This window comes from Harpia harpyja, chromosome 8 (genome assembly GCF_026419915.1).
Source record: "Harpia harpyja isolate bHarHar1 chromosome 8, bHarHar1 primary haplotype, whole genome shotgun sequence".
Lineage (NCBI taxonomy): Eukaryota > Metazoa > Chordata > Aves > Accipitriformes > Accipitridae > Harpia > Harpia harpyja.
This window is the reverse complement of record NC_068947.1, coordinates 50,799,529-50,825,874: the sequence shown is the minus strand read 5'-3', so window position 1 is coordinate 50,825,874 and position 26,346 is coordinate 50,799,529. Positions and strand designations below refer to the sequence as shown.

Sequence of the window (26,346 nt, the reverse complement as noted above, 5' to 3'; positions counted from 1 at the left end):
CGGTCCCCACATGGGCCATTGCTGCTGCTGCTTCTCCGTTGAGTAGTGCCTGCTGCCCCAGCTCAGCTGGACACTCTAATAAATTCCATCATGTTTGCATTCTGCTAGAGCATCAGTGATAAGCTTGCACTCCTGCATTTTATAATTTTAAAAACTTAAGGTTTATTTTGTGCTCCTATAAAGCATCAAGGAAGTTTATGATGTGTGGAACTGTAGGGACCCTTTTGGATTAGGTGTCTGCTCTGTAGCTACTTGCAGTTTCAGAAGACTACACTTAGTGACCTAGGTAATCTATCCATCTTTTTTGTTTCTCTGAATAGTCTGTGGTTAAAAAAATGGGGCATGTATGTATAATCACATCATGCTATATTCATGTGATGTTATGCTTTGTTACCTTAAGAGTATGACAAACTCTTTCCCTCCATGCAAGCATTTACTAGTTTGAAACTTAGGTCAACTGTTGCTTTCTCCCATCCCAAGTCATCAGTTACTCAAACTGCAAACGTTTAGGTAGGCTTTTTTTCAGCTAAGAGAGGGAACAAATGAAGAAGGGTACAGTAAAACTGGAAGAAGAAACTTTTCCTTTTACCATTTATATCTAACTTTTTTTGGAACGGTCCTTTCCCTTACTTTGCCATCAACTCAGGTTTTGTTCCTCTTTTCCACAAGGGCTTTGTACATAATATACACGTATGAAAATATTTCCATCAAAATCCTGAAGTTACAAACCTCTCCTAAATTTGTCTTTAAAATCTTTCCCAGCTGTGATGCACACTGGACTGGTATGTGGCTCTGCTTAGCCTGGTCCTCTTTAGCGTGACCATGTCTTGGGACCACCTTGATGTCACTGAAGGTCTTCCCATATTTACCTTTATGCAGTTTTATTGATATCCTTGCAGTTTACACATGCGGATGTGCAATGAAAAAAAAAAAAATTGGTGATTCCTCAAGAGTGTACAGCACAACCACTGGAAATGCTTATGGCCCAGGCACCACTGGTGCTGATAGAGAATACTCTGGAGTGGGAAGTAGATGTGCTGGAGATAGCCACTGGCTTTCTGAAAGGAATTCCAGTAGGTTAAAGCAGAAGAAATGGGAAAGAAGAGTAACCAGTAAAATTTGCTTGAGTGACATCATTTTGAAGCTTTCATGGATGTGTGTCACTAAATAACGTCTTCCAATCTTCTCATGTTCTGCGTTTCTTTAATGCTGAAATCAGATTTTTTTTTTTTTCATAAAAATGTGTATTTTACTGCAAACATTTGAAAACTGCTAGTGTTTTTCATATGTCAATATTTAATGAAATATAACTTGCCATCAGTAAATAATTTTTCTTGGTTCAGAATACTTAGTGAAACCGTGTAAGAACCATGGTATGCATAAATATACCCTCATAAAACATCATACAAATAATGCTACAATTTCCAGAAAATAGTATCTGGGCATTACCTAATTTGCGGGATGAGGGAGCTGAAATTTGTTTATTTTTTTCTATAGCAAATGATCACAATAACACATGTATTCCGAATTCACTTGTTGTTTGCTTAGTGATATGTCAGATCTGCAAATGACATTTAAAAGTTACTTTATCTGTGTGTGATGCTAATGCAGCGTTTGCCTGCCAGGAGGTTTGTCGAGGTTGTTAGTAGGCATTTGTGTTTTCCGTAGCATAATGCTGCCACCTGATGGCAGAAGGAATTGGGACAAAGTAGTATGTGCTTTTTCGGGTTGTATACAGTTTATTTCAGTGTGATTAATACAGTGATGTTTAATATGTCTTAAAGGGATTAACCACCTCTGCAGGATTACTCCTTGAAACTGCAGAGAAGCACTTTTGTTTGCTTCAGTTTTAATACCTTAAATGTTTTCTTTTGGAAAGTAGGATGACTGGAAGCCTAGCATCGCTTTCGTTGTTGGGACCAACGTTGAGGATGAAATCCACACCAAGGCCCTGTCTCTTGCTGTGCAGGTGCCACAGCGGAAGCTCTTCAGCGTGGTAACACGTGAAGACGTTTTCAGACAGGTATTCCAGGAAAGGAACATTTAATAACAAACCAAACCCTAGATCTCCCTTCTAGATACTAACTTCTTTGGTAACTATAAATTTCATATTCAACTGAATTACTCTGTGGAAGTCTTAAAAATTCCACTAAATGGAAAAAGAAAAGCTTTTCCGTTTTTATGTATAAGCTGGTCTGCTCCCTGTAAATAGTAAGCTTTTGTTACAGACTTTTCTTTGAGGTGCTGATCACAAAAACTCCTTCCCTAAGGTACAAGAGTACCGTAAGATGATTTCTCACTGTTTTAGAGTGTGAGTGTAATGTTTGCAGAAGGGAATAACGAGTAAAATAATTCGTGTAAACTTAAAATCTTCTCACAGTAGAATGCCTTTATTTCCTTGCAGATCAGAGAATCTGGAAATCAAAAGGGAAAAAAGGTTAAGGATGTGCCTATGTTCTATGAGGTAGGTTAAAACATGTATTGCAGAGTCAGTGCTGTTTTACACTGAAGTAAGTACAGCTGCATGATTGTGTTATGCACACCTGGGTAAATGCAAATCTATTGGATGTAGCTGGTTAACACTCTCAATACTTAAACTGCTTTCTTTTTGTGATACCAAGTGTTCTGTTGGACTGCTAATTAAGTGAGGATCAAGATGTCTTTTTAGGGATATGAGTTTTATTATGTTAAGAATATGTTGTGTGGTGATATTTTGATGGTGGGTGTCACAAATTACAGAAAAATTATTAGAGTGTCACAAATTACAGAAAAATTATTAGAGTCTGCTCTCTCAGATGCTCCCAGTAATTTAGAGACTTGTACCTTCATTTATGGGAATGCAGTCCCATAAACAAAAGGCCATCTCTGTGTGCTAGTATCCATTATAGTCTCAGTTTGATGTTAAATTCTAACCTGGCTCGTCTAGTGGGGTACATCAGCAGGGTTAGGAATCATGCTTAGTACAAAGAGTACTTCCTCCTACCTTGTTAATGTTTTACTTACAGCTTGTGAGAGGTTATAAAATCCTGTAATTAATTAGAAGATTGTTTAAAATTTTCTCAGGTAGAGTTTTATGGCCCTACAGACCTGGAGCATAAAGAATTTTGGATCCCTCTAAAAAGATCTTGTTTGCGTTTTAGTTCTGCAATGACTAATAAACTTTTTATGTGTCTCAGGTTTTGGTGGACTTTATAACAGGTCTTTTTAGTTGCAGTCTGTTTTTCAGTAATGCCAGACTACTATCTGAACAAGTCCCTTTGGAATTATTTACCACTGACATGACTGTGAATTTTATGCAATTAACCCTCTTCGTTTAGGACTAGCCTCCCAGGCAAACTCACCCTTGTGTTACCTGGTATGTAAAACCTCTTCAGTCCTACTGACAGAAGGATTTTGAAGTCTAGCTCTAAGCAGAAGCTTTGTATGATACCTGTATTTAATTACTAAGAGCAATTTTCCTTGTGAAGTGGATACTTATTAAATTCCAGCTGTCAGTGCTGTGTCTCATTAGCTACTTACTTTACTCCTCAAAGACATTTTTTTCCTCCCCTCCTTTAACAGAGAATATAAAATGCCTGTTCTGACCTTTTGCTTGGACTCGGTTTCCGTTCTGGCTGTAGCAAATTAAAAGATTGATCATGTTGCCACAAGCATTAAGATCCTGCCTCTCTGGGTAGAATTTACTCCTGAGCGTTCACTTAAAGTCCGTGTGCGGCTTGTGCATTCAAAGCTTTCACTGCAGTAAGGATAAACAAGTACGAGGTTAGCACAGAACACAGGGTTGTGAAATGTTCTGAGGGGAGCATTTCTGTATTCACCTCATACGGTTCTCTTCTTTGTGGTAGGATTCAACACACTGGCATTTCCACAAGTGCATATTCATTTCTAGGGAGACTGTAAATGAGATTCCTGATGTTTAATGCTCTTTGAACATATGACATGTACATGTGTATCAATTTGGGACTGATGACATGCATAGTAATGTGGTTATTAATGTTATTAATATTAACATTTTTACCCATGTCATTGGTCTTACATGCTGCTTCTACGGAAATGCAGGGGTTTTTAATAAATTTCAGTGCAGCAGTCTGCAGTGCCTACAAGTCAAGAAACTTTAACAAACTGTTCTTGGTATATTGCAAGCTAATCATGTATCATATTAAAATAATCCCTGTTGTCTATTCTAAATTATTTCCCTTCAGGGTTTCTCTCATCTTACTGTGTTGCATTTCATATCGCTCTTATTGTACAAAGTGAAAAGGATCAGGGCAGGGTTTGTGAATATGTAGCTAAAAGATTTCAAATCCATGAGAATTAGGTGTCTAACACCTCTTCTGTCTCTTAAGTGACTTGATGGGAGTAGGAGTCCTGACTGGTAATTTGGTGCTAATTCCAGCACTTAATTAAATAATGTTAGGCTGAGTCTCTCATAAAGATGCTGTGGAAATGATTTTTTTCGTTGTTTCTATATGGAAGGGAAAATGTTACGCTTCCTGTAAAAATCAATAGATTTTATAATAAATCAGATTAATTTATCATGTACAGTTTTTCCAACGACAAGACCTAAAACTACAGTATGTTTGAATAAAATATATGGATTTTATAAGCAAGGTATGTGTCTCATCGTTTATGCACCTGTTTTGTCAGCTTTCTATTAAGGTTGGTAAAATTATCTGTAATTAAGGTGCTTTACCACTACAAAATATGATAGTGTTTTAGTTTCCCAACTTTGAATTTTGGAAATCTATTCAAGCCTAAATTTTCCATACTAGATTTGTTCATGAGGATGATTTTTTTTCTTTTTTTTTTTTTCTTCTTTCTTGAAAATTCTGGTGAGATTGAGTTCAGTGGCTGTGTGGATGGAAGGATTTTTTTTATTTTTCTTTTTCTTGTAAGAGTTGTTTTCCAGTTTTGTTGGACTCACTGGGACGGGGTCAGGAAATTTGCCTTTATGTTACCCAGGAAATTTTGAGAAGGAATCTTGTCCCATACTCATAAAGGAACGAGCTGGAGCTGGGGAGTAGTACCATGGTGAGAAAAGACTGTGAAAGAAGATGGAGCCTCATGTGGCCCCTTCATGTGAGAAGACTGGAAGTAGATAGATGGCGTTGCTGAAAATGCACAGTTGAGTAAGGGACACGGCCATGAGAGAGAGAGAGAGAGATGGAAGGGAGAGAAATGTGGAACAGTTTTGTGGTTCTCTCAGATAAGCTGAGATGCTTGGGTTGTGGAAAGATGAAAAAGGCACAGGTGACAGAGACGAGAGCAGTTTTGTTTGGATGTGGATCCCAGAACACTGCCTTCAAAATGTGTCCTTGTGCTTGTGAAGCCAGCAAAACTGAAGTCTTGTAACAGCAGCATCCTTCCACACTGCTCTGACTCGTCTCCAGGACAAGCCATCCTGTGTAATCAAACAGGCTTAACTGCAATTAAAAATATTAATCTTTATTCCACTACCTGTCAAGAATTAATATATTAATTCTGGTTTCTCACAGCAAGGCTCCTACGTACAGTTGTCAAGCTGAAAAATATAATCAAATCAGGTGCCAAATCCAAATCATGGCCCATTCTCATCCTGGAATTCTGTGAGGCTGGAGCAGAATAAATCAGTTGTAAATAAGTACTTCCCAGCTGTTAATCACTGGATAGATAGCTAACTCTGCTGGCATCTCCTGCGTTTTGAGGATGGGAGGCAGCATGAGCAGTGTGCACTGCACTCCAGAAATCCTCACTAGACTTCTGATTCCTTGAGGATGGGTATAGGTGAATACAAGTTGAAAAGCTCCTAGGCATGGCAGAATTATATATATATATAAAAAACCAAACGTAAGGAGTAAATTCATCTTCTGCTAGGCTCTGTATAGTATGCTGTGGAGGAGTGGAAGTGTGCTTTCAGTAGAAAAGATGGGCACAACCCAGGGGAAGAGGCCAGTACGCAAGTGGAGTGAAGCCTGTGATAGCAGCAAATCCCATAAGTTGCAGGGGGTGGAAGGAGGAGGTGGTTTGGAGAAGGCATTCCTATTGGAAAGGAAAAGGTAAATGGACTATCTGGGCTTTGGACCTCAAATGTAGAGGAAACGTTTGGTGTAGTTGAAAGGAAAGCTTCCTGCAAGTGATTTTATTATTTTGGTTTTTTTATCCGGCACCCTGTCTTTAATGATGCCTTTTTTTTCCTTCTCTTTGCCTTTCCTTCCCCTGTGAGACACAGAGCTTTGAAAAGAAGAGTTTTCCTTCTCCCTTGATCTCTAGTAAAACTGACCCAATGCTCTCTGTGTTCTTCTCAGTCTAGGCTGGGAAGGGCTTGGTAAATGCCTAGTATTTTAGGCTTATGTTGTTACAGTTTACACTGTGCTGGCTTACCAGAGGATTTAAATAGGAGTTATGTCACTTCTCTGAGAGCTAACTTTTCTGGTCAGGTGTGAAAGCTTCAGACTTGTTTGTCAAGTGTAAATACGATCTGGTTTCCCACAAGACCATAGTGAATGCTGCAGAAATAAATATATATATACACACATGCACAAAATAAGATCACTAAATTGTTTTGATTCTTCTTTTTTGGTGAGAAAGGCTACTGACAAGAAAACTTCTGAACGCTGTAGTCCGAGAGTTGAATTTCTTACCCACATTACTATCATCAGTTTGTTTTACGTTCTGTGAAATTAGTAGATAGATTTGATTGGCAGAAGAGACTATTGTGACCTGTGCTATAGGTCACAGTATTTTTTCCAAAAATAATTCATGTGCTGGAATTTTTAAAATCAAGATTGGATGTTTTTTTCTAAATGACTGAAAACAATTGAGAATCTGCTACAGCTTAATTTGTTTCTGGGGAGGACCTTTCCTGATACTTTTATTATTATTATTATTATTATTATTGTGTCTTCTGGAGATCTTATAATTGAAGACTTTGTCAGTGATCTGGGAAAGACACAAACTTTTAAGCAGAGCAGTCTCAATATGTTGTATGCTTCAGACCCCACAAGAAACTCACCTGTTTGATGATGACTCTTTGTTTATGATTGCATTTTCAGATCTGTCAGTTAATGAGTTTTAATCTTTGTCACTGCTTTCTAAATCAGTAGTCAAAGAATACTTAGGAAATTCTGCTTTTCACTATATCACCTTATCTGTTTCAACTAGAATTGCAGTCTTACCAGAGAAAGCTATTCTTTTTTTGAAAAGGCCACCTTTTTTTTTTTTTCCCCAAAAAGAACAAAATTGAATTTGTAATAATTATTTTAGCCTCCCTTTATTTGTTGTTCATTGAATCTTCCCTTAGGACATTGAGGAAATAATATCAGCCCTTCTGTTATTCTGCAATGATCAGCATTACACTGCCAGTACTTAAAATACTTATGTTATTCTAGTTTCCCTTTTTTAAGCGTTGGTGTGACATCAGCTTGCTTTCTTTACTTTAAAACTGCCCTTGTTCTCCAAGAGTCGGTTAAAGTCAATATTCATCATCTAAAGAGCTCCTCAGCTACCTGTTTTTAACACTTTGATTATATTGTCCAGGTCTACTGGTTTTTGGTATGCTTAGCTTTAAAAGCTGCCTTTTTGCAACTTTCTATTGATACAGTTGGAAATAACTGCTTATTAGTGAAGTGATACAACCATGTTATCTGCTGGTTTTCTGAATATAGAGCAGAATAATCACTGATTAGCCCTACTTTTCCTGCATCTTTATGTTTCCATTTAATACCAGACCAGTGCCATGTTAATGATATTTTTTTTTCCTGATACAGTTAAAAAAAAAAAAAACTTTTGTTGTCCTTATCTCTGCAGGCATCTGTTGTCTTTCTCTTATTTTTCTTGCTTTTCTTCCTTAAATCTGAAATAGTGAGGACTTTTAAATCAGGCTATCTGGGATCTTGTTACCCCTCTGATTGCACTGAATTATCTCTGTTTGATTCTTGCATGTGACAAGCAAGCAAACATTAGCTTGCACGTCAACATACTGGAACTGTTAGTATTTAAACAGAAGAGAATATAGAATTTTGATGACAAATTGTTCTGCTTCTTGCCATCGCTGGCTGAACACAGGACCTGTTTGATTCTCCTGTTGACTTGCTTCCAGATCTGCATGGCAAAGGGTTTTCATACAAAACCTCACTTTATTTACGTCCTTGCTAACAGGGAAGTAGTATCAATGCAGATACTTCAAACTTCTGGACTGATAAAAGCGGGAGAAGTGCCAGTTTTACTGTCTGAGTCAAGGTGCATAACAGCCAACCCATATCACCAGGCATATTGAGATATCAACCTACTTGTGCCGTTTCCACAAACAAGCCAAAGAGACCCCCAAATTAAATCCTTCTACTGCCAAGCATAATATGCACAGTTTTGCTATTAAAATCCAGTTCAGTTGAGTGCTTGCATATAAATCTTAATTAGTTCATGCTTTGTACAGCTCATTTTGAGGACTAAAAGGTTATTGGTTAGAAATGGAATCTTGCATTGTTTTAAAATTATTTAAATGGTACATGGGCTCTTTAGTTTGTTTTTTTTCTCTAAGATTGTGCTGTCAGAATCCTTGGGAAATTGTGTAATGTTCACAGTACTTCTTGCCTTAATAGGCAATGGGCTGTAGCAGAGACAGAAGGATCCTTGCATTTTCTAGGTATAAGTAAGACAGATTTCTCTCCTGTCACTTCCAACACAAAATACATAACCCAAGATATTAAGAACTTTTGTAGGACAGTAAAACATAACAATCAACAAGCTGAAGGGGAAAAAAATGGAATTAATTTAGCCAGGAAGCAGTGGATTTTAAAGCAGTCTTTAAGCATTTCTGTGAGTTAATGCTTTGCTAGAAGGGTGTACAATGTAGACTTAAGAAGTTAGGGTTGTTGCTGGTAAGACTATTTGAAGTGCTGGTCATGGCATGATGTAAAGAGAAGGTCCACTTTAGATTGGAACTGAGCGTGTAGTTCCTGGGATAGGTGCTCTTACTCTATTATGAAATTTTTTATATATGTGTATATATTGTATTATATATCACTGTATGATACATAATTATACCATATATAGTTATATAATAGATATATTTTAAATATATATTAAAAAGTCTGTGTGCATGTGCGTAATTATTCAAAACTATCCTCTATTACTTACCCCAATGGCATGAATTTTGTTCAAGAAACCAGTTAAGAATAGCTATTCTATTTCTAAATAAATTTTATGTCCTCTCTTCGGTAGGTCTTGAATACCTCATACCTTTCTATTATCTTATACCTTTCTATTGTCTTATGTCCCTTTTTTAGACTCTCTTATCATCTCTAACTATCTTCATCCCTTTTTCTAAATTCTCTCATCGTTGTCTCTAACAATATCTTCAGGAAAAAAAGGGGGGGGGGGAAGAGGGCAGCACTAGGGACAAGGAGTATGCGTTTATTTTGCGTTAAGGATGTTATAGTAAATTCCTAGGGCAGAAAAATCAAAAGTTTTGGTTTTAGCTTGATGAGAAAACAGAACTCTTAATGTCACAGACATAATGCTTATGGCAAGGAATATTTTCACCCAAGAAGTACAAGTTGTGTGGCATCTGGAGGAGAGCAAAGACTTGTTATAGCCAGGATATGTGTCACTGAAGAAAAAAGTTTTGGAAATAATGCTAGTCAGGAGTATTTTTAAGGAAGCCTTTTGGTTTCTTGTGGAAACATATAATTAAAGGTGACATTTTTGTGGAAGTGTATAGATTTTGACAAAATGCTATCAGAAAGATTGTGGTCAAGAATAGGCCTTCTCAAAAGTAGAGATAGTCATATTAAAACCCAACCTTCTCAGTCTAAAAATGTGTGTCAATAGAATTCTATTTTGTAATAAAAGTTAGAAGATTTTGTTTTCATTCCACTGTAGAACAAAATTAATTTTAAAAGTTGTTGTAAAATGGAACAGCTCAGGAGCCAAAACTTTTCTGATGTCATTGTTTTGATGAGAGGGTTTGACAGTAGAAACAACTTTGGCAGCCATGCTGAATGGTCAGAAGGATAGAAAGATTTAATTTTATTTTTCATTCCAGTACAGAGCAAAACAAATAATGCAGTCTTAAATGTCATCATAAAATGGAACAGTTCTCCAGTCACCCTTTGTCAAGTGCTATTGTGTGCATGCAAGTTAAGTCAATTTTATTGCAGAAGGACTTGGTCCTTATGCTATATAGATATGCAGAAGATTAATGCCCAAGAAACAGTTGGGAATTGTTGTTAAATGAAGATGCTTTTCAGGGAGGTACTGGCTCCAGGAAAGGGTAAGAGACTCTAAATCCTGCTGTGGGTACTAACTACTCATCTGTTGTCAACTCTGTTGTACCTGTTACCAAGCTCCTACCAGGTACATTGTAGTACAGAATATAGTATGTTTTGTAAATGATCCCAGTGCATGAGGTGGTACTTTTACCTAGGATATTTATTTTCTTGTCTTCTGAGGAGAGTTTAACTGCTCTGCTTCCTGGGTCCAAGTATTTAGGTGATTTTACTTAAAAGGATGCTAAGGAAAAAAATTGTCAGCTTAGGTTTAGCAAGTTTCACAGCTCCCATTGGTCTTCAGCAATCTGTGAATATCAATATGAATGAGCCTTATGGAAGACTACCAGTGTCTGTGTATTAGCTGAGGGCAGATTTACCCCCATCTTTATCTCACAGGAGACCGTTACAAGCAATTCAGTTTGCTCTGCTGCCAACTGAATAGGGACAATTTATGTCTGTGCCAAACTATTCCAAACAGACACTGTCACATTCCAGGCCACAAATCTTTGGCATGTTCGGATGAACTGCAAACTTGGGTTATCCACATTCCTCCTAGATAATGTTAAGGTATTCCAAGATTTTCTACGTCTTGAAGATTTTACTAGAACTCACTGAGAAAAGGCTACATGAACTTCTACCTGTCCTGCTCACCTTAATTCTTGCTTCATAATGCCTTTCACTGGTGGACTTTGTAGTGCTTGCTAGATTGCTTGGACAGACAATTGCTTTGCTAGCACCAGTATCCAAGAGAGTAGAATATCATTGTCAAATGCCTTCTCATAACTTGGCCAAATGGAAACAAAAGAAAATATCCTGACAAAAGAAAAGGCATTCAGCTGGGTTCGGCTGCCTTTTCAGAATAGCAAAGATCTTGCCTAGTTCTGTGTTCTGTATGCCTGTCCAGTACAGATGTCTTAATGACTTAGGTCATCCTAGTGGCATTAGAGGTGTGTGCGTGTGATGAGGTACATAGTTCTAAGCCTCGGATAACAGCAAAGGGATTTTTATTTCAAATATAGGAAACCCACGCCACCTAAAAAAGAATAAAATATTACCCAGCGTAAAGACATACCATCGTGTCTTTGCATTAGCCTTTGCCATCATCAGAGCATCTGATGCCACTGCATGATCAATAGTGGCCTGTGTAGTCCTTTGAGTTATCACATTATATGCCTTCCATTTGGGATTTATTTATTCCATGAGACTGAACTGTTGTTGCTATGACCCAATCAGTCCTAGAAACTGTAGTTGTTTGCAATTCGTTTCTAAAGTCTCCCCAGTTCAGTATCCCTTTCCAGGGACCCCTCTAAGGACAATATGTCATGTTAAGAAGTACCAGGATTTCTAAATGCTGAAACTGGGGCAAAAAGTCTTGAGTTCCTGCAGGAAAACAATTGGTGTCTTCTAATTTTCTGTTTCCTAAATTCTGAGAGTTTGGGTTCTATTATTTACATGAGGCAATGGAACATGTTCATTTTTTCTTTCCATTTCAGAATAGCGACTCTTCTTCATAATCCTAATTCTAGGATTCTAGAAGCAATGTCCTCTGCATGTATTATTATTTTACTACTGTTAGTTGTAATTATTTGGCCTGAGGCCGTTCATAAAACTCAAAGTTGCTGACGACTTGTTTTCTAGGAAAGAAAATTGATACCTTTTAAAATTCATCTATCTATTTAAAACCTGCTTTAGAATACTGGTGAGACCTTGTTTTTGCTTCCTAGATTACAAGGTTTGCTGCATGCATGCAACTTGGTATAAAATTTCCTGCTTTTTCTGTGTGGGTTTTGTTGAAATCTCTGTAACTAGAGCAAACAGCAATTATATCTGTAAGCATGTCATCCTTAAATTGGTAGAGGCACCCTCTGGAGTAGCCAATGGAAATGCTGTTATCTGTTCTGTTGCCTTCAAAAAATTCAGGTGACTATAATTGGTTAATTAAGGACAATAGAGCAAGACATTTTTCTCAAGTAGAGCAACTAATCCCAGAATCCTTTGTCACCAAAGCGGGGATGGGGGGAATGCCCAAAGCCCTTTGGCCAAGCTGGACCAAGGTGGAAAGATCCTGCCTGGGAGTTTTGTGGTGCCAAGCCTATGAGGCCATTGGGACTTCCTGGCCCACGAGTTCTGAGGCAGCTTAGGAAACTCTGGCAAGATGTAGCTAGACGGGTTCTGCCAGCACAAGGGTTGATGAGACAACTTGGCTTCTTAAATCTTTTTGTTCCACCTTTCATTGGGTTCTCTTCCTAGCCAGATGCAATGTTAGAGCAGCGTGACTAAATCCTTTAGCTCTGTAATGTTCATTGTGTGGATCCAGTTGGCTGGAATTACTGGTGACAGTTTACTTCTTGGAAGCACAAAATATTCTACTCCACAATGGAAAGACTTGCTGGGCAGATTCATACCACTGAAATGTAAACATTTCAAGATTTGATCAATAGCAATATATCTCTTCTTCTGAGCACAGATCACAGCAGGCTGGCCCGTCCTCTCTTTAAAAGGTCTGGGTTCTGTAGGCGTTCTTCAGAAATCCCGTAAATGCTATTTCAACTCTCTCCCCCTCAATCAGAGTATTAAAAGGAAACAGATATCCAAAAGGTCACATGAGAAAGCCTTCCCTATGCATAAAACTCCTGCTTACTGTATATTTGTATTGTATTTTGTCTTCCCTTAAAGGAGTTTGTTTTGGTAGCAGTTAGGTGGTCAGGAAGCCATAGGAGGTACACATCATAGATGGGGAGAGCTCTTGTATGAGCTCTTTAATAAAGCCAAGGTGAAAAGTCATCCTAATTTTTATGTAATGTATTTTCTCATTTTTACTTAAATTAGGTTATTCACCTGTTTGTATTTCCCTTAAAACATTATTTAAGTACTTGTAACGCTACGACACATATGCTGTACACATGTCTTAGTTCTCATTCTGCATTGCTGAGATTAAACCAGTTAAGGTATGCCCTCAGGTTGCACATTTTCTGTAGAGAGAGGTTTAAAGACAGACCTTCTTACAAGGGGTATTTCTAACTAGGTTTCTGCTAACCAGATCAAGCTGTATTGTGATTTGGCAAAAACCAGACTCGCTCGTATGAGTGACAACGTGTTTTTCTAGGGCATGAGCAGCCATTGCTGCTGCTTTGAGAAACGTTCTCACAATAGAAAAGCAGATATTTAGTACATGAACAGCATATGTATTTGCTCAGTATTGCTCAATAGTGAAAGTGTCCTGTTCTTATTTTAGTAGGTTTGTTTGAAAAGGACTCTGAGGGGGGGCAAAAGGAGTCATCGAATCCACTTCAATTTTTTTTAATTCTCTGGAATACATGTTGGTAGAGTCTTCACTGATTAATGAAGATAATTCATTAGCTTAGCTTAAGTTTTACAGTCTAACTTGTGGATACATAAGCTGTATATGGTGCTCTGTTCAGATATGCAATTGATTTACTGATTTATATGAGTCCTTAAGCTCAGTTTGAATTGTGAGTCATTAATTCAACAGTGAAGGATAATGATTAAGCAGGTGATCTTTTGACATCATAGCTGGGAAGAGGATCTGAGAGGAAAAATGAAATTAGGTGAATGGTCTGATAGTAGAGACTAAATTGCATTTCAACACACTGCAGGTGTGATCTGAAAGAAGTTGTTTCAGTTAGCTCAGTGCCTTCCTGGTATTCTTTCAAAATGATTGATTGTAGTATGCTATAGTCAGTGAAATGATATCAGCAGATTCAGAAATATTTAACAGTATGTGTAAAGAAGTCTTCTTTGGACAAAAGAAATGTGTCAGTATGACACATGCTGCTTTTGTTCCCTAGTCTTTCTTGAAAGCTGCTTGTGAAGAATTCATGATACTGATGGCAGATTGTAATAAGTGAAGTTTGCTTTTTTTTTTTTTCCCCCTGCTTTTCTTAGCTTGCTCAGGAAAATACGTTTGAACAGTAAATAATAACTTGGTTGGTACGTATAATCCATATAGCCTCTCGACTGGAGGCTCTCCTGCTTCAAATGGACTTCAACTGTGTCAGCTGCTAAGGGATTTGAATGACTGAGGAGTTCCTCTTGGAACCCTTATGTTTCTTTTAGGAAGTCTGAGGTATATGTGATGGCTTGGTTTTCTCAGTTTCAAGAACAAGAGGGAAGACAGGGCTTTAGAAAGCTCACCCTGGATATGGGAGAACTACACTACGAAATGGGCTGACCACTGTTCATAGCAAGTGATGCTACTGCTTCCAAGTAGTGAGAAAGCTATGAAAGTTGATAAAGCAATTTATCACTTTGAAAGCTTTTCTGATTATGATTTAGCAGCCGCAGTGATTCTGTATATTGAAAAGGAGGCATTTCAAAGAAAGATACCATAAAGACTCTGGCTTTAAATGTTTCCCTAACGTTTAAGACCCATCTCCTGTCTCAATGGCACTGGCATCTTCCAGTAGTATAGTGTCACTTACAAGCACTCATGCAGCGTTTGACTGGCTTGAAATATGTGCCCTTTGCACCAGGCAGCTCAATCTCTGCATGGTTCAGACTGCCACCATATGAGATCAAATACTGCATCACTGAAGCCTTTCTGCACTTTGCAAATGTGACCCCTGCTGTGTGAGGAATGCTAAGTTTCCTCTTCCTTTAAAGGAAAAGAGGCCCTACCTCACTGAGTTTGTCCATCCAAGTTTCCATGGTTTCTCACATAAGAAAAAGGTCATCACTGGTGGGATGAGGTATAACTGATCTGAAATGAATCCACTTCATAGTATCCCAAAAAATTCCTTCTGTACTCCTACCAAGTCTTTGTCTTCAGCTTTTTTTTCTTATTGAGGCTCTGTGGATTCTTAACTGTTTATGCCAGGTGCCTGCATAACTCACAGGACCACAGATGACGTAAACATGCATAAGTGTAATAAATCTAATTTCTTTTATCTACTGTACACGGATTGGTCTATGTTCTGTCTTTAAACTAGCAGTGATGAAGGATTGGTTTTTGTTTCCTTATGTATAAAGCAGATTTTACATTGCTGTATGAAAAACTATTTGCTTGCTTTGTATTGCCAAATGTAGTGTGCTCATTTTATCTTGGTCTTATTCGTCTGACCTCTCTCCACAGTCATGGAATGTACTTCTGTTAAATAGTTTGGTTTATACTTCTGTAATGCCTCACGTAAGAAAATTTGTTCTTCCCACCCACTCAGAGTTGTCCAGCTCACTATAGACCTTGGACAAGTCTCTTCATTTCTGCATTCTCTATCTACAAAATAGGAATAATAATGATGCATTGCTTTTGACTGGTAAAATGCTTTGAACTTCTCGAGAAGAATGGGTTGTAAAAGAGTCGAAGTGTTCCTTCCTTCTTCCATGAGCAATAAATCAACGACTGCCATCCAGCCGGGTTACTATATATACACTTTTCAGGAATCCTTCCAGAATCCCTCTGTTTCCCCGCTATTGTGTTTCAAGAAATGTGCAACTCATCTAGATTAGGCAATTGGGAAGCATCCCTTTCCATAGGCTGTTAACACCACTTCTGCAAAAGAAACCTATATGAGAATTTTTCTATCCAAGGGAAATTACTGTGATATTTCTACCAAAGCGTCTTTCTTTCAGAGCACAGATTTGCTTAGCTAGCTCTGGGTGACTATTTTTTGTTGGAATAGCTAGTAGTTTCTAATGTGCCTACGGTCTATGGGAGTTTTTAAGTCTGTTCTTAACATATCCTTGATTTTTCTGCTGTGACTCTGAAGTCAGTGGGAGTCTTTCCAGAAGCCTTCTATGGTTGGCTTGTTGAGATAGTGACCAGTAAGTAGTCTGAATACAAAAGATGTAAAGCAGAACTGATCTTAACCATGATGTGTTTTCCTATGTGTATGTTAAGGAGATCACTAGGTTTATTAGTGTTGGAGGGGCAGGATTGTTTTGGGAGGGTTTATAAATGCAAATATTTTGATTGTTTTTTCTCCCTGTTACACGATTCAGAAAAATCTGAATTTTAAGAGATTTCTTTTTCTGTACCTTGCTTTCATTTGTATAAAACAATAATTCGGCATATAATAGTCTGGATTCCATTTTGGCTTTGTTTTATTCAGAGAAGCATTTTTAGTGGCTACGTTTGCTTACCTAGGTTTTACTTGAGAGGTGAAACTTTCTAAGCTGGGCAAGAAGCTATGAAAGCTCAAAGCTAATGGTGGTGTTTGCATTAGACAAGACACAGTTCAGTGACATGCAGTGTGCACCTTCATTGTCTGAACGTTAGCAAGCAAAATTGACACCATATGTGCCCAACTGTAATTGCTCCAAGAGGGGAAAAGAGAAACATGTCAGAACATTTGAGTAACACCTAATTCAGCCCATGGTTATAAATAAAGCTGATGGTTGCTTAAAAACAAAAGTAGGAAAATATTATGGTTATATTATTCCTCAACAGCGCTTCCTACATAGGTGAACTTTATTACAGAGACAACACAAGTGAAAAGAAACATATAACAACTTTTTATGGTATTTTTACGTTATTTTATTTTTTTCGCAGTAAATAAAGTGGTTATGAGGCTCCAAGGAAAACGGCCCAGATGTTAGTGAGTTGTATGAAATTTAGTGGAAACAAGCTGTAAAAAACATAGTCATAAAACAGCCTGTCAATGCCACACATCTGGACAATGCAGCTGTATGTTCCCGCTGCTGTCATCACCCTAAGAAAACTCAATAGCCTTATTTCACCCCAATTAGGCTGCATACCAACAGAATCAGAATTACACAGGGAGGGGGTATATTTTCACCAAGACAGACCCTCTCAAATTCCCTTCAAGGAGTTTTTATCTTTCATTCAAGGCTAGTGCCTCAGACACTAGTCACTTTGTAAACAGTACTCCAAACTACTCCCCTTGATTTGCTATCTGTTAAATGCTTTTTAATTTATTACTTTATAATAAGTAGTTGCTTAATGTTGCTGCTTTGTTTGAAACCTAAAACAAATGACATTTTACTGTGAGAACTGTGTGTCTGTTGACCTTTACATAAATCATAGAAGTTTTCTCCATTCTAGTTTTATCTCATACTATAGCAGATACAACTTCATTTGAGGTCTTAGGAACCAAAGAATAGCTATGCATCTTACTGATGTGTTGTTTTTCTGAAAGGGTGGCCATTTTGACCCACACATTGTACAATGTGCGATAGCACTTCCTCATTTCAGCATGCAAAATATGTGTCAAATGCAATATTAAAACTATACAAGTAATAGTTATTTTGGGGGGGTTGTCTCTGCAGGTGATAGAAGTAGCCAAAGCCATTCTGGATAGTGGTGAAGAAATTCCTGTAACGCTAACTGGAAAGCTGTTGAAATTTCAACTGCTTTGTCTCAAACAGAAGGACCTTCAGAGGAGAGAAGCTGAAAAGAAGGTACTATAGTATGCCTTATGGAGGATGCTTAATTAACTTTATGAAGACACTTCTATTCTAGTGCTGTTTCCATAAATTCAGCTTTCTCCTCATGCTTAGCTTCCTAAATCTGTTACTGAAGAGAAATGTAAATAGACATTTATCCTTTTCACTTAATTAGATTTTGGGGAAGAAGCTTGCAATTACTCAAATGCAGGTGAGACAAGGGAAAAAAAGAAAAGAAAAAATATTGTGGCAGAACTCTTTGCTAGAGTGAGAAGTAGTAATGTCTTAGCTGAGTCTTAGGACCAATAGAAAATAGAGCTAGGAACTGGCTTCATCTGAGCGTATCTCTGCTGAAGTAAAGGTAGGAGAGGTTATTACTTGAAATGTATCAAAGTTAGATGCAGAGCAGCACTATGAAGAAGTTACTATCATGAATCGTCTCTCTGGAGGAAATTTGGAGAAGTTATCTGTTCCATCCTCCAGCACTAAGGCAGGATAAAATTTACATTAACTATTCCTGGCAGATGTTTGTTGAACCTCTTCTTAAAACCTTCCACTGCTGTGCTTTTGCTTTTCTACAGCAATCAGTATTACTGCTCAACTATCTCTGCAATGTACCCATTTGGAAAAGGTTTCTAACCTTACCAACCCCGCTCTAATTTAAACCCATTACTGCTTCACTTCTCATTGTGTATGGGGACAACAGTTCTTACCCTCCATTCTGCAGAAATCTATTACATATTTAACTAAACAAACCCAAATATGTGTCATGGTTTCTAGTTTTTTATTATGCTTGTTCCTTTCCTCTGAACTCTTTCCAAATAGTTCATATCTTGAAGTCTGCTTCTCAGAATTGGGTACCACATTTCCCAGTGTTCCCAAAACTCGCTTCCACATATTCTCAAGATGGTCACTACTAGCTCCAAGATTGCCTCAGGCAGATTGCTTATGTGTTCCAGGAGGAATTTCACAAAGCTTGCACAGAATCACAATCAGATCAGACCTCTTAATTGCTTTTTAACATCTGTAATTTAAAAAAAAAAAGTTGTCAGATGTACATTTCAACAGCTTACTGAACAATTGATCTTTGCTATAGTCCTTTTCCAGCAAGCGTTCACGCAGCTGAAGACCATTATCAGAAAGTCATGTAATTGCTGCAATAGTTTACCCTGTTAATTGATCAAAAACTATAATGTAAAATGTGATGACATGGAGACTTAAGCAGTCTATGCATGTAAAAGATGCAAGAAGAAAATGGTTTCATGGATTTTGTGTAGTTGAAAAGTCTGTAAGTCTCTTTATCGATAATTCTATTTGTGGGAATAATTGGTGGATGAAGTATAGCACACAAGTACAAGAACATGAAATGCTAGGTGATAAATTAAAGTTGTGTCCTGTTCTGATAGAAGTCAATTGCAAAATTGGTTAGCAAATGATAATGTAAGATAAAAATAAATGAAGAATCTGAGAAAAAAAACCAACACGTTTTCAATCTGAAGAGAAATTGAGAGGGTGAAGCTATAGAACAGATTTTTTTATAGTGAATGGCGAAAAAATGGCTTTACTCTTAGGTATTCAGTCAATGCTGATAAGTAAACTGTAAAACAAGAATTTGAAGTTTAAAGATTAGGCACTTCAATATTAAAAGGGAGCCTTTAGCTTTGATTTGGCAAGATTACTCCTGTAAATATAATTTTATTTCCCTGGAGAATCTGAGGATAGTCGGTATTGAAGGTTGAAGAATCTCTGGAACTTACAATTTCTTCTCTGTTTTAGCCAAGCAATCTGGACAAAGTTGTCACCTCCTCTGGATTATATCTATATCAAAGCGTGACAGGCAAACATGAGAGCAGCAGTTGAAGGACAAAAACAGAGTCAAGAATTTGGAGGGCTCCCAGCTATGAGGATGCTCTGCAGTACAGAATGGGCAGAAACTGGCTTTAAATTTAGAATTCTAACTCTGAATTGTCTGCCATAAAATTTTTAATCCTTTCCAACTAGGTTGTACAGTACACGTTCCATTGCCAACAACTCGGGGGTTGAAATCAGATTTTACAGTTCTCAGAAAGCCAACGTAACTGGTGTCTATTCTAAAAAACAATGGACAGTTAATAGAATGGAATGGCAGAAGAAAAACAGCAAGTGAATAAACAAAAATAAACCATTATGAAATTTCTGTACTTCATTAGGAGCAGAAGCTTGTCATAAATTGACAGGAGTATGCGTTTAAATTAGTATGCAGAAGAGATGAAGTGTCTCAATTAGAAAACTGTTTGAGGTAAGATTCTGTAATATGAAGCTTAAAATAACAAAATTACAGAATGTAAAGCTAATGGAAGATTAGAAACTGCACAAAAAGCCGTACCTTATACGGAAGGAGAAATATGACATTGAGAGGAAAAGGAAAGAGTCCTAGAAAGGAGAGGCTTTAACTTCCAGAGGTATTAAGGTCAACTAGTGTTCTTTGTTGGAATCTTGGCAAGTTCAGGAGTGTCTCTGCTTATCTGAGATTAATTACATAAAATGATGCAGATGCAATAGATAAAGCTGATTGTGAACTTTGTAGCCTGATGATTGTATCATCTGTTTTGATGTGTTCATCAGCTTAGAATTCAAAGTAGTACTATCAAAAACTTTGGTTTGAAATGTCCAAAGTGGAATAAATTTGAAAGAAAATAATGAAAGCATCCAAATCCCCCATTTCACAGCACAAATAGTTTCAAGAATCTCTTGAAAGCATTCCTAAATTTTACAGAAGGGGAATGTGTAAAGAAGGGAAAAGCAGGAAAAGATTTTTCTGCTTTGGTTTTGAATTTGAACTAATCACAACTTCTACAGCTGGAAAGTCTGCTTTTCCAGCTGGATCTAGGGAAAGCAACTGTGTAGAGTCAACTGCCCTATCTCATTTGCATGGAGAGGTTTTCGCATTGCTTTAATAGCCTTTAAAGTGACACCACCAGGATGGTAACAGCAAGTTAAGTTAATATCATTTTATTGTATTTAATTTAGCATTACAGTCCTTAAATGTCATTCTTGTATAGTTAATGCATAGTACTGCTGCTGGGTAGAAATAAGGTGGAGGCTTTCTTGCTCTTATAGCACCTTGCTTTACCTTAATATATTTTGGATTATTTTAATTTTAGACTGGCTCTGAGCTTTCTGGATTTATAGTGTGAGGCTTTGGGATACTTACAAAATCTTTTTTCATTCTTTACTCTTAAATTGCTGAGCAGAACTTAATGTAGGTGGTTTTGTTTGAAAATAATGAGAATGGCTGAGTAATATCCTGTGTGAAATGAGCACAAGACTCTTGGTTCAGGTTTATAGTAGGCAGATATTTACATCAAAGAAAAATAGTGCTGGTACCATTTTACACCATACTCAAGAGTGTTAACAGAGGTGCTAAAGACTTAACAGAAATTGAATTTTTGTCTTATTTCCCTTCAGTCCAAGGGAAGGTTTCTGGCTGATGCAAGTGCTGTAGTGGCAGTAACCAAAGCACAGTGATTCTTTACTCGTCTTTCTACCAGAATGCATTTCATTAGTTTTGTAGGTATAATGTCTACCTACCTCTCACGGTTCCTTTTTAATGTGAAGTCTTAACACTATGATTTAGTAAGACTATAATAAACTGAATGGTGTGTTTGAGAAGGGTAAAGCAGAGTGTTCAAGACATCAACATTATACTGGCTGATAGGGAAAAGTATGCAAATAAAAAATTTGAATCACTGATGTTTTACAGCAGTCCGCCCTTTGTTCTGCAGAAAGGCTTTGATGAGAACTTAGTTTTTTCATCTTGTCAGGCAGAAGAAGAGCAACAGAAGGAAAAAGATGGAGGGAAAGAGAAAACTAAACCTCCTGGCAAGAAGGAGAACCTCCTTAGCGCCAAGACAGCTGAGAAAGAAAGAAAAGGAAAAAAAACAGACATAGGCCCTCTAGCACCAGTCACTGTTAAAAAGGACACCCAACTGAAGCGACGGGGAGTAGTAGAAGAGGAAGACAAATACATTGGTATGTAAAAAATGTAGATATACTCCTGATAAACTTGCTAACCCTCTTGCAGCCTAGCTTCTGAGTACTTTGTTTTGTTCTATGTTGAAAAGTCAAGATCTATTTGGCAATATTAAAGCATTGTCACTTTGCATTTGAAGAGGGCACTGTGTTCTGCTCAGTATTAGGATAGATTGTGCAGTCTAAGAAATAAAATACAGATGAGGTATATGTAGCATGTTGACATCAAAATGTTTTAGCATGTGTAAGACTAAAAGAAAGTGGCTAAACAAATCCTACAGAAAACCTTTCTTACAGAAAGATTTTGGAATAACTAAATGCATTTGTGTCAGTATCCAAAGGTGGCTTTCTCCTTGTATTTATAAAGTATAACAGAGCTGTCTACCATTGTCTGGGGATGAAGCCAGGTTCTGTACAAAGGGCAATGTGATTTCATTTGCTGTAAAAACGTCTGGATAGAACTGAGACCTGAAGAAACCTACTGCAGAAATGAGCTATACGAGGTAAAGAATAATATACGAACTAGTGCCGAGAAAATCTTTATTCATAATATATAGCACCCATGGTTACAAATTTCACTAGAACAAAAAATATCAGAGAAAATGCATAGCTCTCCTCATTAGATCACAGTTATATTTAATTTGGACCATAATGTGTTTGAGCTGCATCAGCATAAACAGGAGCTCTGCTGCTGCAGAAGCACTTGCTGATTTTTGGTTGCATTATGTGTACCTGCTATTCCCTAGTTGAACTGCTGCAGGCTATCCTCTCTCTTTCATCAGACCTTTGTCTGCATCTCATTCGAGATCAATGGCACTCTTCAAACATCTAAAAAGCATTGGTCCAGGTGTTTAGTGCAAGTCTGAATCTTAACGAAGCTGACGAAAGTACGCAAGAACAGAACAGTAGCTATGTGTACATAGCTCCTCATTTTTTCAGATAAGGCTTGGCTATAACATTCTTTTGATGATTTTAAGGTTTTTCAGGGCATGAAAGGAGAAGTGTTCAAAGAAACATTCATGCCTTTAAGAATCCAAGCTGAAGTCATGTAGAGAACTCATGCCATCTTACTAGAATTGGTACAGAATGTACAGTACAGAGTGGCTTTGGGTAGGTATTAATATGCTTCCACTAGGCCCTATAGAAACAACTTTACCAGCTCCAAAATTTTTGCTCCCTACTGCCCTGAGGGATGGGTGGAAAACATCAGGTACCTGTATAAGATATCTATGCTTTGCTGCCTTGTTAGTCACCGTTAATGAGAAGACAAAGTAAGGAAAATACAAATTGCCTCCAAAAAGTAACAGCCATGAAAACTATCCTTGTTTAGTATGCTTACTACCTTTATATTATGAACTACTAGCACTGCTGTTAAACTATGATTTTATTCACTGGGATTTGTCTCATTAGTCCCAAAGATATTTACAAAATAACAATAGCTGCAGATTGCCTCAAAGGAGAAGTTGTTGAGGTATTTTGTGCTTTGTCACTTCTGCTGTATTTAATTTTACAGTCATGACTGTACTGAGCTGAAGCCATTCTGAACAATTCACCTCATTCGTTGTCCATCCATACAGTTGGGCTTAATAATATACAAATTGATTGTGACTCATACAAAAAAAAAATTATATTCAATGGCTTGATTTCCAGTCTGAAGACAATAAGGAACTACCTAACAACGGAAAAGGTGTTCTGACCTTGCTACTTCCTTTAGCCGTGCTGAGGAAGACAGTGAGGAGGAACCTATAGCCCTGAGAAGGACAGCACCCCTCAAACCCTTCACTCTCGGCTACAGGAAAAACATAACTGTTGTTTTATAGAGAGGTAATTGTTTCTTCATTCTTCCTGACAGTTCCACCTAGAAGTGCATACCAAGAGAAAATTGACTCAAGTATTGCCAAAACTTCTGGAGACCATTCTAAATGAACATTAAGTGTGGTGAAACAACTGTGCCAGGATTTTCTGTCTTTCCTTGAGAACATGGCAATTAAGGTTCTCAAGAACCTGGTACTAAAGCTTTGGTTTGTGTCTTGGGACAAAGTGGTGCCAGCTCCATTTCTCAGTGTCAAGAACATGTAGATCTACGAAACTTTTCTACCAAGAATGTTGTACTTTACTTTAAAAATCTTCATGCATATTCTATGTTTTACAAGAGTCTGAGCAGAAGACATGAAGAACCTTGGATGATCCTTAAAGTTGATACAGTGAAAACGTTTTTCAGCATTCTTGGCCACTCTAATAGAATCATTTAGGTTGGAAAAGACCTTTAAGATCGAGTCCAATTGTTAACCTAACACTGCCAAGTCCACCACTAAACCATGTCCCTAAGTGCCACATCTACACGTCTTTTAAATACCCCCAGGGATGGTGAGTCAACCACTTCCCTGGGCAGCCTGTTCCAGTGCTTGACAACCCTTTTGGTGAAGAAATTTTTCCTGATATCTAATCTAAACCTCCTCTGTTTATATTTGTTTTAATATAGCTGTATCAAGCAAAAAAACCCAAAAGAGAAAAATGCCACAATTTTTACTCGACAGTAGTCTGAGCCATTGCTTATATATGACCATGTCTTGAACTCAAAGACAATCTGTATCTGTTTCCAGTAGCTAACAGTCATTTTATCATTCATCCCTAGTACATTATCACCTTTCTGAAATGGAATATTTCTGCTTTTGAGTAATCTTGAGATTACTTGCATTGATATCTTTCATCATTTGAGTATGAACTAGTCACTGATTATTAGAACTGACTGATTATTATCAACTTGTCATGATAATTAGCATAACTGTAATTGTAACTGTTGAATGGCAGGCAGTCTTCAGCATGTATGCATTGGAGTTTCTGGATCTCTGTAAGTCACTATGCAGAGACATCTGTCTTTTTTGTTAGAAATCATTAATGCTTAGTAATTGTATGTGCTCACGCTTTTTCTTCCTGCAGTAACTGAGGCATCAAAATATGTAGATCGGTTTCAGTGCTAGCAGTGATATAATGGACTAGTTTTCTTCTGGTTTTGATTTTGCTTTATGCAATGTATGTACTGGACTGTGGTGGCTGCTTCCTCAGTCAGTGTCTCTCCAAATTCCTAAGTTCTTTCATGTTTACCTAATGTTACAAGAAGAGGAGAGACAACCATGTTGCCAACCTGCTGCTCCAGGCAGATGTCAGTGCCAAGCTACCTTTTTTTCTGCCCTTTTTTTCTCCCTTGGATGAATGAGTCCCGTGACCTGAGGAGTGGCTGAAGGACTTTTAAGTGTGTTGTGTTAGTAGGCATAAGAAAGAATCTTAATGCTAAATAGAACATAAAACTGTGGGGGTTTTGTTAGGGCAGGATAGTCTGCACTAATTGTATGTGTCCATAGACAATGGAGAAATACAGTAGCTTCAGCAGGCAGTTTCTGTTGTCTTAGAATAAATAACCATGCTGGATGAACTAAATCACCTGATACCTGTCTGAATACCTGTATTTCTCCATGGGCCATAAAGGGAATCTGCGCAATTAACTTAGACTAGAGTCAAGCTTCTAAAGGGCTCATTTTTACTTACATAATGCTTAACCTTTTGCTTTGGTACTGAAAGGTTACTATGCATATTTCTACAGAATTAGTAAGCCCAAACAGAGCAGGCACTCAATGAAACTCCTCATCTGCACTTTAGGATGAATTTGGATGTGCCCTTTGCCAACTGAAAGGACTAGTGTGAGCTGGTCTTACCAACTGATGAGGATTTTGGCAGGGAGTCCGTCTAGCAAACATGAAACTGTTGGGCAGGGAGCAGTCAGCAGTGAGTCAGCTCATACCTGCAGCTAATCCTTCAGAATTATTACAGCTCATGTAATCTGTTATCTAAGATGCAGTAACTTACTCTGTGTGTGCTCCCTGGCCAGCTTTATGCAGGATGAAATAGGATAGTTTAAACTACCATTAGAGCATGTGAGTATGTCCTGACACTAAATTCCTCGAGAAGCAGTTACAGAAATGCTGCTACAGCTAGCATTCTGGTTATAATCAGCTTCTCCAAACAATTATTACTTCTGACTTCTATTCTTCCTGCTGAGTTCTAGGTGGTTTGCTACAGAAGACTTCAGTCTAATGCACATAATATTTTGAAACTTATATATAATTATCCCAATGAGGTTATAAAAGAATTTTTTCTCTGACCTTAATTTGCATTATCCCTATATAGTCAAGAAAAAAATGGATTTTGTTAAGCTGTTGAATGTCCTTGCTCTAATCTGGTTTTGTTGTGTTTTGAACAGATGATGAACCAGATGATGGTGCCCATCATTACTTTATAATTTTGGATTTCCACAACCCTCAGCTGTTGCCTGTGATGTCCGAGCTTGGGATTAACATTTCAAGTGTAATTAGAATTTCTTCTGAGAATTATAAGCCGTTGCAGACATACTTGGAAGAAACTAAACTTCAGGGAGAATCTTTACTTTCACCTGAAGGTAATCTGGTCATACGAACAAAATTTGTGTAGAAAGCAGACTATTTTATATCCAAGTAAAACTGTTCCTGCTGTGTTTTTCTCCCTCTCCCTGCATTGTGTTTGTGCATACTACCTGTGAGCAGTTGTGTTTGCCAGTGCAAAAATGGTATTGCCATTGTTTGGTCACCAAACAAAATGGTTTGCTAGTGCAAAAACTTGCCTCAGCTGGACAGTAGAAAGAGGGACTGACTAAGCAGGTGGTGGTTGCAGCCACCGAAGAACAACATTTTAT

The 26,346-nt window shown here is 37.7% G+C and overlaps 1 protein-coding gene across 1 annotated transcript in view; it reads left to right on the top strand.

Moving 5' to 3' along the window:
• Window positions 1-26,346, top strand: part of SPAG17 (sperm associated antigen 17) — a 112,426-nt gene that overhangs the window by 6,775 nt on the left and 79,305 nt on the right. The window contains exons 2-6 of the mRNA XM_052793869.1: window positions 1,883-2,023; window positions 2,405-2,464; window positions 17,493-17,624; window positions 21,413-21,620; window positions 25,879-26,073. Coding sequence (XP_052649829.1) covers window positions 1,883-2,023; window positions 2,405-2,464; window positions 17,493-17,624; window positions 21,413-21,620; window positions 25,879-26,073 — 736 coding nt within the window. The remainder of the gene's footprint in view (window positions 1-1,882; window positions 2,024-2,404; window positions 2,465-17,492; window positions 17,625-21,412; window positions 21,621-25,878; window positions 26,074-26,346) is intronic.